Here is an 18586-nt window from a genome sequence, read left to right on the forward strand (position 1 = left end):
TTATCAGCTTCATGTGAAATAATAATCTTAAACAGTTTTAAAGATAGGGTCTAACTCTATGGATGATGATCTTGCATTATAGTAACTGCATTGGTTATCTCCCAGAATTGAGAGTTCTTCAGCATTGAAATTTTAAGGATATTGGAAGTAAGTGTATATGCAGCAATAAGTAGCTTTTACTTCAGTTTTCAAGATTAATGGTTCTAGTAAAGGAGACCATCTGACACATTTTATTGTTTTAAAATACTTTCCTCATGCTAAATAAATAACAGCAGCAGAGACTATGTGTGGTTTATATGATTAACCTCACAGACGTCTAATGAAACTATATTGAATCCTTTCATTGGAATCAGTAAGATCTTCCACGAAATCATTTCTCAGTTTTTCAGTTTTAATTGCAGTTATTCTTTTGTTCAAATTTGCTTGACACCTATCAGAGAAATATAATTTCGTCTCAACTGGGAAAAGAAGATGTGTGTTCCAGTTGTATTTGCTTCAGTGCCAAATGGAATTCACAGAGTTCAAGGTACTTCGCAACCAGAATAAGATTTTAATCTTGCATTTTCTCTCTGCTCTTCGTGGATTCCACTCCTCACCTCCAGCCTCTCCTGACCCCTCTTAAACATAATCACATGGGTACATTCACTTTGACCTCTGCACCCTCTGCTCAGGAAATGAACGCTTTCTCATTATAAAGGAGACTGAAGCTGTTCTGGTTTTTAATATTTGTGGAATAAATCAGTGGTTTTAAAATACAATTTAACAACAGAATTTTTGCTAAGCCAGGAAAGCATCCTATGTGCTTTAACATGTTTTATCATGTTTTAGGGGGGTTAACCAGAGGCTTTCAACATTCTTTGGTAGATTCCTAATAAGGACACTTTGCAGTTACAGTCCAATTACTGTTTGTAGATCCCTGTGGACTGGAAATTTTTTTTTCTTTAAGTGAAATCTTAACTCCAGTATATTTACTCAAAATACTCTCATTAATGTATGAAGGAGGAAATCCAGTTTCGATTTCTCTTCATTCTTTTTATCCTGACCTCTCCCTTCCTCCCAAGCCTGTGGAGACACACACACACACACACACACACACACACACACACACACACTCCCTACTTTCCCTCCTCTCTTCTCTCTCCCCCATTCTCTCTGACACACACTCACTCAACTCAGTGACACAGCCTGCCTCCGTTCTCAGTGGTCCGGTGAAAAGATTGCATTTTGTTGTTGTTGTTGTTGTTGTTGTTGTTCCAAGATTCACGGTAGCGGATATCTTTGGCAACAAAAAGGTATCCTGGGAGTCCTAACTCTGCCAGTTGGGTCATTTCTCTGACACTCGATACGATCGGCCGTCTCAAGATTCATCTTTCACCAAAAAATGTTTTTTTTAAAAAAACAGAGTCGAGTGAGTTACTTTACCAAGCTCAGTTCAGTTAGATTAGAGAAGACAGCAAAGACGCAGCAAATAGAATTCATGGGTAAGCAATGCATATATGTCTATGCTTCTACTTCCTTTCCAGAAGATGATTGTGATTAAAATAAAACTGTGATTCTGTCACTCCTAGCTTGTGATTTGGGAAGAAATCTGAATGATCAGCATGTGGGATGCATGGCTTCTCAAAACTGTCTGTGCTGATAGAGATTTACTGGCGCATCTCATTTTCAGACTGATTGATGATGCTGAAGCAGCGGGAAATGTGCGAATGGCAGCAGGAAAGGGTGCTCTGCAATTAACGGGAGCAGCATCATTAGTCTGATTGCTGCAAGAGTCAGACACGGGTTGGTTGGTGGTCTCAGGGTAAAGTGGATTATTTTTCTCTCTCGACTTCTTGTCTGTGTTGTAACATGTCAGCTGCTGTGACCCATGATAGATACGAGCTTGGGGGAGGGGGCACGTGCACAGGAGATAAGACTAATAATAAACCAGTCGTACTATTTTACAAAAAAGGAAAAGTCTTAAACTTCTGGATTTTTAGACACTGTCTGACTTACTTGATTATAAAGAATCTTCTAATGCCAAGGCTTGGCAGTGGAACTTGATTTTCATGTCCAGGTTCCTAGTCTATGCCGTAGGAGTAACTCTACTAAGAGTCATTGCTTTACTTATTTGTAAAGTGAGGGATTTGAGTTGGTTTATCATAAGAGGTGACATGCATATATTATAGTGGTTGTGAGCCTAAATTCTAGAGCTGAAAGCCTGGCTTCAAATCCCAACTCTACTACCTACTCTTTGTGTGATCATCAAAAGTTACTTAGAGCTTGTGCCTCAGTTTCTCTACTTGGAAATATGAGAAAAATAATGGTATTATTGTCCCTCAGGTTGTTGTTGGCATTACATGGGATAATGTAAATAAAGGACTTAGTATGTTAATTTGTAACCTGTGAACCCTTTCTAGTATCTTCAGGGCCTAATTCATTGCTGGATGTCTACTATTATTCTAATTACAGTGAACTAATTTAATTTTAGGAAGACAACCAAAACTGTTGAACTTAGCCTTGCCACTGGGATATTTCTAATCCATGCAAGTATTTCACTTTCCATAGCCTAGGTTCTGTGCAAGCTATTTTACCTCCAAGATTTGAGCAAAGCTTAAAAGTAAGAATTAAATCTATGTCTACTAGAACAGTGCACAACTCAACTGAAAATATGCAGAAATGAAATCTGCCTTTCATTCTAAAGTCTTTGCCTTTAAGAAGTTCCAGTATGTGAATGTGACTGCTCTATGCTAGCCATTACCCAAGATTTTCCCATAAGAAAATAAGTATGTGGCATTTATTTTTTTCAAATGTTATTAGTACAGCTCTGAGATGGGCAAGATTTGTTTCTATCTCTTACGTGTATCAATAACCCATATGAACTAACAGTTTTCAGATGACCCCTTATTTAAACTTTTTACATTTGTTTAATTATTTAGTTCGTGTGTATATGTGTGTGTGTGTGTGTGTGTGTGTGTGTGTGTGTGCTCACATGTACGTGCCACAGTATGCATATGGAGGTCTGAGGACATTCCACAGGAATCAGTTCTTTCCCTATGCCATGTGGGTTCAGAGGGATAGAACTCAGGTCTTTGGGCTTACCAGCAAGGGACTTTACCCACTTGAGCCATCTCAACAGTCCTAGGCCCTATTTAGCTACTTCTACTTCAGCCTAGGGTTTATGTTTCAAATATATCAACTGGGCTGGAGAGATGGCTTCATCATTAAAGGCTCAGGCCCTCAAACTGAACACCAGTTTCTCAGTTATTGCCACGCTATATCTTTTCTTTATGGGCTCTTTAAGATGTATTCCAAAGAAGAAAAATGTTGGAGTAAGAAATGTTCATCTAAAGGGAAAATCCTAATCATAAATATTTCTTAAGACTTCTAAGCTGGTGCAGTGGTCAGCAAATATTTTCTAGAAATACCAAATCATGAAATTGTTCAGCTTTGTAATCCAGGCAGTCTCTGTTGCAAGCTATTCAGCCCTGCCATTGTAGTATGAACATTGTCCTAGGCAATACCTGAATGAATGCTTATGTCTGAGCTCTAATAAAACTTTATTTACAAAAAAAATTATTGGGTTAAATTTGGCTCATGGGTAGAAGTTTCTCAATTACTAGCTAGTCAACTTACAAGCAAAATAGCCTTCTCATTTCACAGATGAGGATCGTGAGGCAAAGAGCACGTAAATAGCTTGCTAAGAAGCTACGTAGCTGGCAAATAGAAGATCCGGGGTCAAAATATAGCAGACCTTGCTTTTCATCACAACTCCTTATGTCAACCGGTGGGATGCTTCGCTTCCAAAATCTGCCTAGCTCATTCCTTCATCTCCTTAAGGCCCTATTCAGATACCATGCTCTCAGTCAAGCTGCCCAGAAAGCCCTCAGAGCACCCCCAATTCTTCTCTCGCTGCCCTATTTGTTTCTCTAGCACTTATTATCTTGTAATTTACTATAAGTTACTCATTCACTATGTGTGCCCTATCTGTCATCTTCCACTAGCTAGCTAACAGCTACATGAGGGTCAGGCTCATTGTTCTGTTCATTAATGAATCTTAAGAACTTTGAAAAGTGTCTGGCCTATGGAATTGACTCATTAAATATTTGTTGAATGAACAAGATAGGGTTTTGCATCATGCTATTGTGACATACTTGGATTTGGATGTTCCTCAAATAATAGTAATATGCCAAGGCAACAGTTAAAAGTAGACTAGTGTTCATACGAACCGTTCATAATTTTCTAAAATTTCTGCTTCAAATTAAAAAATTCCATTTTATTAAAAAGAAGTCCAAAATCACAGTTTTCAAATTGTGTATCAAGTAAAACTCTTAAGCCTCTCTAAGGTCTGTTGAGGAGTAGCTGAAGAATCAAGAGAAGAAAAGGTAGAAAATATCCTGTTCAGTGTATAAATGAACAGTCTCTTTGAAGAGCCCGGCCAGGGGTGTGACAGCCACACAAACACTCTGAGCCTTTCTCAGAAGCTCATGAAGTAAGGAGTTCTCTCTCACTGCAGTGTGTTTATTTGGGAGTTTTGTAGCTCAAGGCAGACTTTTTCAGAAATGATGATTGTAGGCTTGGTATTTAAAGTTAAGCTATGTTTCAGCAGTACATTTGATTATCTGGAAAAACTGCCTTTACTAATTATTATAACTAATTATTATTACATGATATCTGGCCACCTTAGGAAACAATGGAAAAATTTTAATCATGGCATGAATAATCTAAATGACAGGTCACTGTTCAGCCCTAGTCAATTTTCCTTATCTTTTCTTAGGCTTCTTGCCTTCATGGAACCATAATCCAGCTGGAACTTAGAAAAAATGTCTCTGACACATAGTTGAAACCATTTAGTCAAGAATTCAGCACATATTTCTGAAGAGTTTTTGTTGTCACTGAAACTGGTAGACTTAAGATGAAGATGCAAATTTAGAGTGATGATTAATATAAATTATAACTTAAATTACTACTTACTCACAGCCTGTCAGGAAGTAATAAGCCCTCTAAAGGAAATTCATTTGCACTGTGTGATACACACACACACACACACACACACACAAACACACGTGCGCGCGCACACACACACACACACACACACACACTCCTAAGAGCTCATTCTTCCTGTTTGCTCATGTATAACTGAAAAATCCTGAGGCTCAGAAATGTATTGAATCTTGTCAAAGAGTTCACATTTACTTCAACCCAAGGTTTGAGACCCTAATTTTCTAAACCTGGCTTAGAGCTCCAGAACTTACATATTTGGTAGCAATAATCTCTCCAAGGTGATTCTACCTACTGGGTACATGGAGAACATTTTGAGTAGTCATCCATCATTCCTTTGCTCGTCCACTTGATCTTGGATATTTTATTCTTTGGTGAGGTTAAAGATTACAATTAGAGTCCAGCATCAAACATATAAGAAAACAATGTGTGTAGACCTAAAGCAAGATTATTTCCATCATTTTTTCATGGGAAAATCAAGTCTGTTTATAAAGATATAAATTAGCTCAGAATAATTACCTTTATGGATAAATCATAGATACTGGGTTGTTCAGTTTTTAGTTTGCGTTTTGATTCTTCTTCGCTATGTGGAGCACGCACTTCCGGTGGGAAAGAAATCTCTCTGGTTAGTATTTTTGTAAGTTGTTTTCTACTTAATCCACATTGTATTTTACTGAGAATTTTGTTTGTTTTTTAAAAATTGATTGCGATGGTTGTGATTCTCAAGGCTAGTTCGAACATAAGTCCTATGATGCTGCTTGTGTGTATAACATATAAAATCATACAAAATATGCAACATGCCTTTAATAATATAGAAAACATTTAACTGATTGTTGTTTCCTGGCACCAGCATATTTAGGGGACTCTGTACTTTGAGCTTCACAGAAGATCTAATTTATGCTATTTCAGAGTTTCTCAACTTCTGCACCGATTAATGTCTTGATTCAGAAAGATATTTATTAGGAGGGGATATCTAATGCATTATAGGACAATTTGTAGTATCCCAGGCTCCTCCATCTAAGTGTCAGGGCCACAAACACATCTTTTTCCCCCTCTAGTTGTGATGACCACAATGTCTCCAGATATTGCCAACTTATGAAAGATGTCAACTCACCCCAGATCTCTGTATTGTGGTCTTTACTTAAAATTTTATTTATTATTTTAATTGTATGTGCATAAGTGTATTGCCTGCATGTGGGTAAGTACACCCAGAGGTCGGAAGAAGGTGTCAGATCTCCAGGAACTAGAGTTATGGACAGTTGTTAGCTGCCATATGGATGCTGGAAATTGAACCCATGTCCTCTGCAGGAGCACTCAGAGCTCTTAACTGTTGAGCCATCTCTCCAGTCCTGTAGCATAGCCTTTATATCACTTATGTTACCCTTTACCACACACAGACATTGGATCAGTCCTTGTTGCACCTACATTTATAAAATTGGGCCAAATTTCAAATATCCTTTAAAAACTATACTATAATGACAACTCAAAAAACTAGGTTCAGAGAACCCTCTAATGAGTCATCCATTTATAAGATAAACAGTCACCAAGGAAAAATGCTGACCTGGAACACACATTTGAGAATTGAGAAACAGAGACTACATCCTAGGTTGTGCTGGTGGGTTTTGATGCTCTTTCTGAGTATTATTTTGTAATGTTGTGGTGACACTATCTTTTGTGTTTCTGTCTTATTGCTCCTATGACGTCTGATGGGTAAATATGGGTATAATGGATTAGACCTTCCCTGGATCACATATCACCTATTTTCTATCCTTGCATACTGGCATTTTTGTTTGACTCATTAAACTATCTGTTCGAGTTTGAATAAAAATACTTAATTTGCCATTCTTTCCCTCCTACGCTTCCCCTTTCTCCCTCCCTTTCTCCCTCCCTCTCTCCCACCTCTCTCTCCACCTCAGAGACAGGGTGTATGTAGCCTAGGCTATTCTAACTCAAGATCCTCCAGACTCTGCCTCCGAAGTGCTGAGATGACAGGTGTGCTCCACAATTCCTGCTGCTCAACATCTCTGCATTTCTTCTCTCCACCTTTGACTTGCTCTCTCTTGAAGTCCTTAAGAAATTTCTTACCACTCTTCTATTTACAAATCTGATCATGTTTCTCTTTCACTTAATGTCCTAGAGTGACTAACCTTCACCTTTTGAGGAAAATTGAATCTGTTTTGCATTGCTTACCCAGAAGGCTCTAGAAAATCTGGCCCTAACTTCTACTTGGCTCCATCCTTTCCTATTTCCACCCTCCCAGATGTCTGGACTAAGCTTATTCACTCAAATTCATTTACCTTGGCATCCACTGTTTGCCTTTCTACTGAGCAAACCCTTATCCTCTTACTTAACTTTCAAGTCGACCTTCTCTACAAAGTCTTCCTTGATCTGCAGACAGATGGCAAAGCTCTGTTTCCTAGGCACACATTACATTTGATGGTTATTTCTAATAGTATTGCCTATATATTTTTTAGGATGCTGTGTTCTTTCTCCCTAAAAGTTAGTTCTTTGAGATAACAGCTGTGCTGTCATCCAGACAAATGCAATAATCTCAAGCTTACTATAGTACTCGGCATGTAATATACACTTACTGAACAGTATTTGAATTAACAAGGAGTAAATACAAACAGAATGTTATTCTTAGGAATCAGTTATTAAATTCAGAAGCTATAGTTTAGAGTCTGGTTAACTATAAGCCACAAGCCAAATTCACCCTGTTCTCTTATTTTGTAAATAAAGTTTTATGGAAAAATTTAACAATATTATTTATTATATAATGTTATTGTGTTACTGATAGGCTAAAAAATGCTGATCAACTGTATTGCTGGGCAGATTAACTATTATAAAAAGTACACAGCAGATGGCATACAGTGGCCTCTCAAAACACATTTGACTCTCTGTATCAGATACATGTGATAACAATTAACAACAGAGTTTTTCCTGTTATGAAGATACAAAAAATAAATTCCTATATGTACCTCTAAGAGGGAGGAAGTGGGACCTTCGCAATCTCTTTCCACATAGTTTTCTTTGACCTGCATGTGCATCATCAGATGAGAACTTTTGACCCAGTAACTACTTTAGATTTTGATTTTTGCAACTAAGAAAATTCATGCTAAACCAAGACATAATTTGGGTTGGGGACTTGAGAACCAGCTGTGGAAGACAAAAGTGAAATTGGTTTGCCTCAATTACTGTTTAAGAGAGAAGGTAGTTTGTGAGATGTAGGTGAATTGTGTAACTTTTGATGTTTTTCGCTTGGTCTACAGGGTGACTTCACCTGGAACAGCATGTCCGGCCGCAGTGTGCGGCTGAGGTCAGTCCCCATCCAGAGCCTCTCGGAGCTGGAGCGGGCACGACTGCAGGAAGTGGCTTTTTATCAGTTGCAGCAGGACTGTGACCTGAGCTGTCAGATCACCATTCCCAAAGGTAAGGCCTCATTTGTCTTGTCTTTCTGTGGGGGATTCTGCGAGTCAATCATCTGCTTTACAAATCCACAAGCTGCAAATCCTTCTCACATCCAACATTAACACAGGAAGGAAACTCCAGCTTCTTGATCATTGGCTGGCATCTGTGTCCATTGAAAGACATGTCTAAGCAGGACAGTGTGTATGTCAGCTAACACGTTTCTTGAAAAGGAAGGTCAGCTTGGGGCCTTACAAAGGAAAGTCATACATATCTCAACAGTATATGGCTTCACATCAACCAATGAGAAAGCGTTTTCAGCAAGGTCAACTGAAAGGGTTGGAAGAAAACTATCTGTCTCAACTTGATTTCAAAGTCCACATCTGAGAAGAACGCCTTAGCATTCTGTCAAACTTATGAGTTTGACCGCATGCACAATCAGAATTGGGAATGTGGCAGTGCTCCCCTTGGTTTTTTTTCTGTTGTTGTTGTTTGTTTTGTGTGTGTGTGTGTGTATGTGTGTGTTTTAATGTATTTTTTTAAATGTGTATGAGTGTATTGCCTGCATGTGTGTAAATGCACCAGTGTGGTGCAGTGTCTGCAGAAGAGGGCATCAGATCCCCCAGAACTGGAGTTAGGATGGTTGTTAGCTGCCATTGGGTACTGGGAATTGAACCTGGATCCTCTGCAAGAGCAGCCAGTGCTCTTAACTGCTGAGCCATCTCTCTAGCCACAAGTGCACTCCTTTTGTAGCCACTCCTTTCCTGCAGTGCCTGTGTGGGTCTCCTCCATTACGACACTTGAGCCCAGACAGAACTACTTGCCTGGTATTTTGACACAAGACCTGATTCCCATAAAGCTGAGAAGCAGGTACCTGAATTCTTTGAGTTCATAGAAGTCTATCTCTGAATGCTTACTATCATCTGTAAAGGCAGTTTATAATTTGTATTTACATGAAGCATAAAGTTGAGACAAAAAGAAAAGCTGTAATTAATATGAAGATTGTAAACATACCCATAAAGAGTGTCACTTACTATTGTGCTTGAAATGTAAAGGAAAGCAGAAGAGGGATACTAAGCTTCTAAAAGGTAGATATATCATGAATATTAATTTAATAATTTATACATGCATACATATATGGGTATTGTAATTGTATCTAAAAAGTTCCTCAGAAGCTCATATGTTGAAGGCTTGTTCCTTAATACCACAATATGCAGAGGTAGGGCTTTGGGGGTGTGGTTGCATCACAAGGCCTCTGACTTTATTGAGGGATTAATCCATTGAGGAAATCATAAGTGAATGGATTATTTGAGGGTGGTGAAAACTGTAGTGGTGGGACCAGATTGAAGGGAGTAAACCCTTGGGAACTGAGTCTTGTCTAGGCAAGGCCTTCTCTATGACTTCGGCCTCCTTACCATTATGAGCTGAAGAGTTCTGTTCTACTACACTCTCATTATGATGCTCTGCCTCAAAATAGGTCCAGAAACAGGAGAGCCAAGTGACTGTGGACTGAATGCTATGCCACAATAAGCCAAAATACATATCTTTGCTTTTTTAAACTGTTTCTCTGAAGTATTTAGTTGAAGTGATTCACTGACCGAAAGCTAACTAACACACACACACACACACACACACACACACACACACAGTTCTCAAGCAGAGGTGATTTTGTCTCCTATCCTGCAGAAGACGTCTGCTAATATTTGGCCATGAATTTGCTTGTCATAGTTTGCCGGAAGGTTATATTGGCATCGAATGGATTCAAACCAGGGGTACTGCTAAATACTCTCTAAGGGATAGGACAGCCTTCCTGAACAGTAATTATCAGGTTCTAAATATTCAAGTGCCAAGGCTGAGCCACTTTACCTTACACACAGAGTTATGCTCGTATTCTTTCATGGACAGTGCAAGTGAGGCTATTTTCTTGGCTTCACTGTACCTAAGGGGAAATGTGCTGGCTTATGAGTCTAAAGACTAGAATGCAGGAACTCATTCCATTATCCCCTTGCCAGATGAACTTAGACAGTTCACCTCTGCAGTAGGAAAGTTGGTTCTTGATTCTACAAGGAGTAGCACCAAAACTCTGAGTACAGAATTTGTCATTGGATGGTAAGTCTCAGGACATTTTTTTTCTCTAAGCTGAAATATAATACTCTGTTGGGGGCCATAATGGGGATCAGAAGGCAGAGATAGAGGAGGCCTATGGACTGGTGGGATGTGAATGCCAATGACAGATGCCTTGCTCCTTTGACTTAATTGCTGTATCTTCTATTGCCATCACAATCATAGATAGCTGCAACATCCTTGTTCTGCGTCAGATCATTTAACACAAATCTCACACATAGCAACCGTCAGCACAGATTAGAAGAAAAGATCGTGAGAGGTTGTTAAAAAACTGTACTAGCAGGCCTGGAGAGATGGCTCAGCAGTTAAAAACACTGGCTGTTCTTGCAGAAGACCTGGATTCGAACCCCAGCACCCACATGGCAGCTAACAACTGTCCGTAACTCCAGTTCCAGGGGATCCAACAGCCTCTTCTGTCCTCCACAGGCCTTGCATGATATGGGTGCGCTTACCTACATGTAGGCAATACACACATACACATAAAAATAATAAAATATGTTTTTTGAAAAACTGTACTAGCAACTGTTGGGAAACAGGTCGTGCCACAGTTTCACTTAGAGACAGGCTGTCCTGCCTCACCTGGCCTTGGTTTGCTTGTAAGTTTCAAAGGAAGCTTGTTCTTACATCTTACGTTGCTCAAAAGATAGACTATGCAACTCTCCTACACCAGGAGAGTTGTTTCTGTTTTCATGAGCACAGACATTCTCTGAATTCCTGAAAAGGTAGAAATGTTGGAAAACCCAATTTATAGTGAAGAGCACGAAGGCTTTGAAAAAATTTGGGATTTAATGAACATGAGATAAGCTATCAGGGAACCAATTATTCTTTGTAGCCTGGCTTTAAAATCTAGTTAATTTGCTATTTTTCTTTGTTCCTCAGTTTTAAAGAGGCCATTGAATAAACATTCATTACCATATAGAACTATCATAAAATGTGTCTTCTGGAAGCTCTGTCTCCATTTCTCATTTCTGAGACTATGTGATTCAAACACCCTCAAGGAATAGTTCACACTATTGAGCTGTAACAAACTATTGCCAGTTCATGGGATATATTTTGATACTTTCTATCAAAATGGGAATACATGATTTAGAAAAAAAAAATTTATTTACGGAGGGGAGAAGAGATTTTGGCTGAGCAGAAAAAGTCAATTATTACCCAAGAGTTTCTGAAACTATTGTTTTGACCAGGTGATTATAAGACATGGGATATTACTTAGCTGTATGAATACATAACCAGTGCCAAATGCAATGACAGCAGCTTTAGTATGAATGTGGCCGCTTAGTCTCTGTGTAAACCCCAAAGCAGATGTTCTAAATAGTGTCAGATACACTATGTGAATAATTTTCACAGGAAAATAAAGAGACTATCCGGAGCCTAAAACCTAAAGAAACAATACCACTCCTGATAAGATACTAGATACATTGAAAATGGAAACACATTTGAGCTCACATTTCTATTTATTGTCACTTAAATATGATTGTTTGGGCTGCTTTGTGATTTGTGAAGAAAGAAGCTTCTAAATCTCAGACAAAGTATATTCTAGCATAGTCCATAACTTCAAAACACATCAGAGTGGAGATTTGAGTGGGAGAGGTTGGGAAGTCACTGGGGTGATTCCCTAGAATGAATAGAAGTAAATATGACCTTGATTGGAGCCATAATAGCTAGACAATTGTTATATAGTCACAGAAGCAGGTAAGTTAGATGTTGGGGGATATGATAGAGAATTTCACTCTACATTGCTTCTGTACTTCCAGTGAAACCAGAAGCAATTTCATCATCTAGGAGTAAGATGAGGAAGACATCCTGGAACTCTGGATAAGAGGGAAAAGAGTGGAAGAAAGGGGATATAATGGACCAGTAATGATGCAGGATTTCAGGGCTGCCAAGAGCTCCAACTAGAATTAGTAGCTAAAATTCAGAATGCAAAATAAACTTCCTGGCAGTTAAGCACTATTTTAAAAAAATACATTTTTTACTTTACATTTCTTAGCCCTAATTAATCAAAATCTCCTTTAATTAATGTTTGAATTAAGTTTAATGAAGGGAGACTCATTAGAATTGAGACTGTATATGTGGTCAGCAGAATAACAATAACATTCCAAAGATGGCCACATAGTAACCTTTGGAACCTGTAAATAGGTTAAGTAGTATGGAAAAGAATTTTGCAAATGATGGGGCTGGAGCTTTTTTTTTAAGACCACTGACTGATCTTGCAGAAGATCTGAGTTCTGTTCCCTACACTCATATGATGACTAACAACCATCTGTAATTCCAGCTGCAGGAGATCCAAAGTCCGCTTCTGGCCTCTACAAGCATTACACACAGGTGCATTTATACACATGCAGACAAAACACGCATACACATAAAATAAAAATAAATAAAGAATTTTGCAAAGGAGATAAATTAATAGCTTTGACATAAGGAAATTATTCTAGATTGTCTGAAAGGGCTCAGACTAACCATATGAGTAGTTGAAAGTGAAGAAACTTTCTCAATTATAGTCAGGAAGGAAATGATTAATGAAGGATAGCCACGGAGATGCAATGTTGTTGGCTTTGAAAATGGAGAAAGAAGGCCACAAGCAAAGGAATACATGTGGCCTCTGGGAGCTGGAAGTCAACAGAATAGATCTCTTCCGGAAGTGCCCTGAAAGGAACAAAGTTCTGATGAGACCTTGATTTTAGCCCATTGATACCCATTTCAGATTTCTACCTCCAGAGTTGCAAAATAATAAATTTGTGTTGTCACTAACTTTGGGGTCATTTGTTACAGCAGTGATAGAAAACTAATACAGTATCCAAGGGAATAATTCAAATACAAGACAATGATGTTTTAAATTAAATATCAGGAGGAGTTAGGTTCTGGTTGTGGTAGCACACACCTGAAATCCTAACACTCAGAGGACCGAGGCAGGCTCAAGTCCAGCCTCCACTACATCGAAAGCCCCTGAATCAAAAAATGGGCTGGTGATAGGAAATATGTTTTTCACTTAAAGAAGAATCAGTAATATAAACATGACAATTATGCTACCAATTGTCTGTAAACTGAATGTGATTCTGACAAAGAGCACCAGTGCAATTTTTTTGTACTTTCACAAAATTGGTCCGAACATAATCTAAGAACGAATTTTATGATTTGTTTGTAAAAGCATTTTGTATATCTCAAACTCAAGCTGAAACCTCGAACCGAATCCACAGTCCCCTAGAAATACTAATAGGAAACAAATATGAATGACTATTAGGCTTGGAAGGGTTCAAGGAGTATCTCTGCTTCAGGAGCTGTGCAGCTAATGGGTGCTTTCTTTATGTCCAAAACTACCTTTTCTGTGGTCTTCCCACAAGAGGATTGTGATTTCTCATGGGATAGAGCTATGCATTACTCGTCTTTGGATCTGGAACAAAAGGTACATGACTCAGTACAGCAACAATCCTCAGTAAGTCTTTGAAAAGTCAGCGTATGCATGTATACATTTCTTTAAAGATAAGCTCCTCCTTTTACTCTTCCCCATCCTTGCCCAAAGCTTCAATCACCCTTCTCTCTTTTTCCTCAGTATCTCCAGTAACGACTTTGAAGTAACCTTAACAATTTCCTGTAGCTTCACCCTCTACTCATTTTCCAACTTTAATTGATAGTCTCATCAGTTAATGTGAGGTTTAAATGAAGTAACAACCATAATGAGTTGAAAGCATCTACTGACATCTCATACACTCTCCATAAAAGCTATCCATCACCATCAACATGATCATTATCATTGTCATCAGCACTATATCACTTTGTCATGCATCTGCCTTCAACCCTATATCTCATCTTAATTATAGTCATAAACCTCTATTTGCTTTTCTCGACTCAAGACACCTCCATCATTCTGTCGATCACACCTAAAACCACTAGAGCAATCATCAGCCCCGGAGCTTATTCCTTGATTGGAGTAAAATAAAATCCTAAGGCTTCATGTTGCCAACCTATCTCACTGTTGAAGCTATTTGCAATACTATTTCCTATAAAAGAAGAAATCCATTTTCTTGACATACTGTTCTAAGGATACATCAAATGTTTAAGTTTATGTGACTTGGAACAGCAAGCTTTTAACATTTATCTATAATCTACGGTGAGAAAGACACTATATATCTCAGTGTGGGAAACACATGAAACAAACAGTGCTCTCTTTATCAGAGATACATTTCAATACTTCCTATAGAATTCTCAAACATCCACTTCTGTTTAGTTCTGTTTCTTTTTCTCAAATATTTTTGCATGATCTACTAAATATTCTTGATTCATTAGTAGAGTATGCCCAGGACTTAAAAATCACACATTCTTGGAAGGCAAAGGGAATGGAAAACTGTTAGTCAAGAAGATCACAACAAAAATATCAGCATGAATATGACCAAAATGCATTGTATGAAATTCTCAAAGAATCAATGTAAAAACCAGAAACTTTTCATTTTTCTTCACTGTGCTCTAGGGCACTTAGTAAGTCAAAAACAACATTTTATTTCTGTAGAGCTACGGAAGTGGTACGAGAACTACAACTGTACCCTAAGTAAGAGTGACCCTTAGGAGGCTCTCTGCTTCCCTGCTCTCTTCAGCAATAACGAGCTTCATACATAGATCCAAAGAAATAGACATATATGTAGTGCAGTGAGTCTAGCAGGAAGAAAATATAGGAACTCACTAAATTAATAAGTCTTAGAAGTAGCCTATGTCTAAATAATTTATAAAGTAAGGTGGTGAGTTATTATTTAAGCCATTTTATTGAGATTGCCTAATTTGCAGTCAAATGTAGCTCAACAGTGCATGATCCGAAACTGTGTTATGTCTTGTTTTTCTATGTTGAGATGCATCAGATATGCTATCTAATGTCAGGTATGCATAACAAAAGGTATTCACAGAAATATTGAGTGTGTGTATATAGACTGTTTGTATCTCTGTGTGTCTAAGATAGGAAAGGTGAAGGATATCTATCTCCTGGGGGCTGTATATAAAGCAGCATTTGGTATGACTAAGGAGAGAGGAAAGCACTATAGAAAGCCCTCTAGGGGTTACTCCCACAGTTTGTCCCAGGATGCTTACTGTACAATTCTAGGCTCAGGTTTATTTCCATAGCCCTATATGGATAGCCATGTCAAAAGTGGTCCATGTCCTCCAGGAGTCCCAGATTACTCAATAGAGAAAATATAAATTATATTAAAAGATAAAACTTATTAGCTTTCCTTGATGCTTTTAGCGGCCCTATTAGATAGAAACTGCCTCATCCACCTACTCCAGTGGATAAAGAAAAATAAAACCCAGAAATGACAGACAAACTTTCCTGCAAGTGCTTTTGTAAATTTCTTCGTAGATGATTTCCTTACTAGCTCAGGACTTTTTCTGTGTATAGTTCTCAAGTGTGTGCTGCAGATGAGTGATTCTTTAAGTCACGTGCTTTTTGTCTTTTTCTATCCTCAAAAAGCTTCTTTTATGCTCTGAGAAAATATAGTTTTCTCTCCAAGGTCTTGTCTCCACTGATCACATTAACACACACACACACACACACACACACACACATTTGTTTGTTTGTTTGTTCATTGGAACAGTACACATTATTATGTCACATTACCTCAACATCTTGAATAAAACTGATGTCATGAAAGTTTCTGAAATATTCTGGCGTCTTTCAAAGAATTTAAGACTACCTGATTTTCTCTGTTGGGATTGCTGCCTAAATTAAACTTGATAATTATAATGTCCCATCCTTGAAATACAATCAAGAGTTTCCATATTTGTGTATGTGTATGTGTGGGGGGATGGTCTTGGTATCTCCATGGGTAAAATAAAAGTAAGTATCCACTGAAATTAAATGCTGAGTTTTTGAAACAGCTTTTTGGATCATTTAAAATCAAACATTCAAGATTATTTAAATTTTTTATTTAGCATTATAAAATTCTTGCAAATGGAATCCTCCAGAAGAATAAATTTAAGAATTCCTCATTTAAGATAGGAGTAGCAAGCTAAGTTTTATTATTAAGATCCGGCCATGCCCGTTTGTTTTTGTATTGTTTGTGACTACTTTATAGTGCTACAATTGTAAAGTTGAGCAGCTTCAACAGAGGATTTGGCTCACTAAGTTAAAAATATTTAGTATATTTACAGAAAAAAAACTTGTCAACCTTTGATTCCAAAGATTTCTATTAGTTTGATATAGTGATTTATGGCTACTTTCCATGCAGTTACTTGACTATATATCCTATGTGGTTCAGCTTCTTCATTCTCTTAATTTTATAATTAGATGCTTTTTAAAGATCAGATCTTTGTGAGTCTCGGATTTTAGTTCTTACACAAATGAATAAGTGTTTTTTTCTAAAGTGTGATATTAAATTCTTTTGGTGGAAATAAGCGGGAAAGATAGGTAATGTTTTATTGATTTCCAAAACAAATAATGTCAGCATATAGTCATAGATATATAAGTAGTTTATTAATCAGTTGGTTTTAGTAATAAGTTAATCTACATATGGTTGTCTTTAATTTTTTAGTACTTTCTGGTTTGATGACTGACAAGTAGCAACATTTATCTATGAAGACCTTAACCTTGGGAAAAATCTCTAAGTTCAGGCCAGTCCCTATGATTTATTTCTGTTTGCCAGAACTGATTTGTGCACCACTAGAAGTGCACAATCTGATCTCTTTCCTCTCTCCATCCCTGTCTTAGATACAGACAGATTCCAACACAGATTTAAAATGTCTGCGGATGTCTTTTCTTAAGCATACCTGGCATTAAGATTCAAAACATCTGTGGGTGTCTTTTCTTAAGTATACTTGGCCATTACATGACATGTACGCTGAACCTAAAAGTAAAAAGTCATGACAGACTTGGATCATGAATTGTTTAGAGGCATTTGACTGCAAATTATGGAAGCTGGACCGAAAATTGTATTAATAATATCATGTTACTTTATGAAGGGTCCAAAGGTAAGCTAGTTCCATGGCTCATTAGTTCACTGGGTTTCCATCTTGCTCTGCTATCATCAGTGTGATCCCTTGTTATCTGGATAGCTTTGCTCACCACCAGAGATTGGTTACAGCAACATCTGTCATTATACTATCTGTAGCAGCATCATATGGCAAAGAAGAATACTGAGTTTCCAGCAAGTATTTCCGTAATAGGGAAGCATTTCCAATGCTGTCTCCAAAAGACTGCCCTTACTTCTCGTTCCCTAGAATTGGAACATCTACTGGTGCTCAAATCACTTCTGGAAATCAGAAAGAAATCACAGGGGTTGGCTTGAACTTAGACCGTTTTCCCAAGGCTAGGGTTAAGGCTCATCCCATAAGGCATGATTGCATGACAGTGAGCAATTAAGAAAATTGGGCAAGGACTGATTGAGTAGGTGGAGGGAAGCAAGGTAGAGATGGATTTGGATGACATGCATAATAGCAATGGCATCATCTAGCACTGCACACAGGTGATGGGGGATGGTGGTAGCTTCTATCCAATTTTGTCATCTTTCCGGTTACTGAATCTGAGAGAGCTATTTTCACAGGAGGAACTGGCCAAAATTTTTAGGAGTTGCCAAGACTTGAAGTTCATGGGTTAATGATATTTGACTGTCTTATCAATTGTTTATTATTGAAAGATACTAATTGAAGTAAAGTAGATGGAATAAGTGTTGTACATAGTCAAATATCAAACCCTAAATAAGCAGGATTGTCAGACTGCATCCTTTTAACGTGAAATACAAGCTTTAGCTTTAAAACAAATAATGATGATACTCCAAAATTTTGAAATTTATTTTCTTTTCAGAGGTCTTTTTTTTTTTGAGACAGGGTCTTGTGTAGGCCTCACTTGCCTCAAACTTCCTATATAACTGATGAACTTGAACTTCCAATCCTCCTGTATTCGCTTCCCAAGTGCTTGTATTTACAGGCACTTGCTGCCGCCCCTGGTTTTCTGGTTGCTGGAGGCAGAGCCCAAGGCTTCAGGAATGCTAAGAGAACAGTCTTCAAAGTGAGCTACATACCAGTCCCTTGGTATTGTTCTCTTGATTTACCAATTCAGAGTATTCTTTGAGATGACTGAGTTTTCTCTTTTTCCTTG

General features: G+C 38.0%; 1 protein-coding gene across 4 annotated transcripts in view; it reads left to right on the top strand.

Annotated features, from left to right (window-relative positions):
• The window catches only part of Arhgap6 (Rho GTPase activating protein 6), a 563361-nt gene that overhangs the window by 468712 nt on the left and 76063 nt on the right, over window positions 1-18586 (top strand). For 3 of the 4 annotated variants that reach the window (XM_008852904.3, XM_008852905.2, XM_029555998.1), the window contains exon 2: window positions 8250-8409. In XM_008852904.3, the coding sequence (XP_008851126.1) occupies window positions 8250-8409 (160 nt within the window). Of the gene's footprint in view, window positions 1-1179; window positions 1482-8249; window positions 8410-18586 lie in introns of those variants that run through there. The other variant, XM_017803122.2, reaches the window with a different exon arrangement.

Source organism: Nannospalax galili, unplaced genomic scaffold (assembly GCF_000622305.1).
Source record: "Nannospalax galili isolate Female #2095 unplaced genomic scaffold, S.galili_v1.0 scaffold606, whole genome shotgun sequence".
NCBI lineage: Eukaryota > Metazoa > Chordata > Mammalia > Rodentia > Spalacidae > Nannospalax > Nannospalax galili.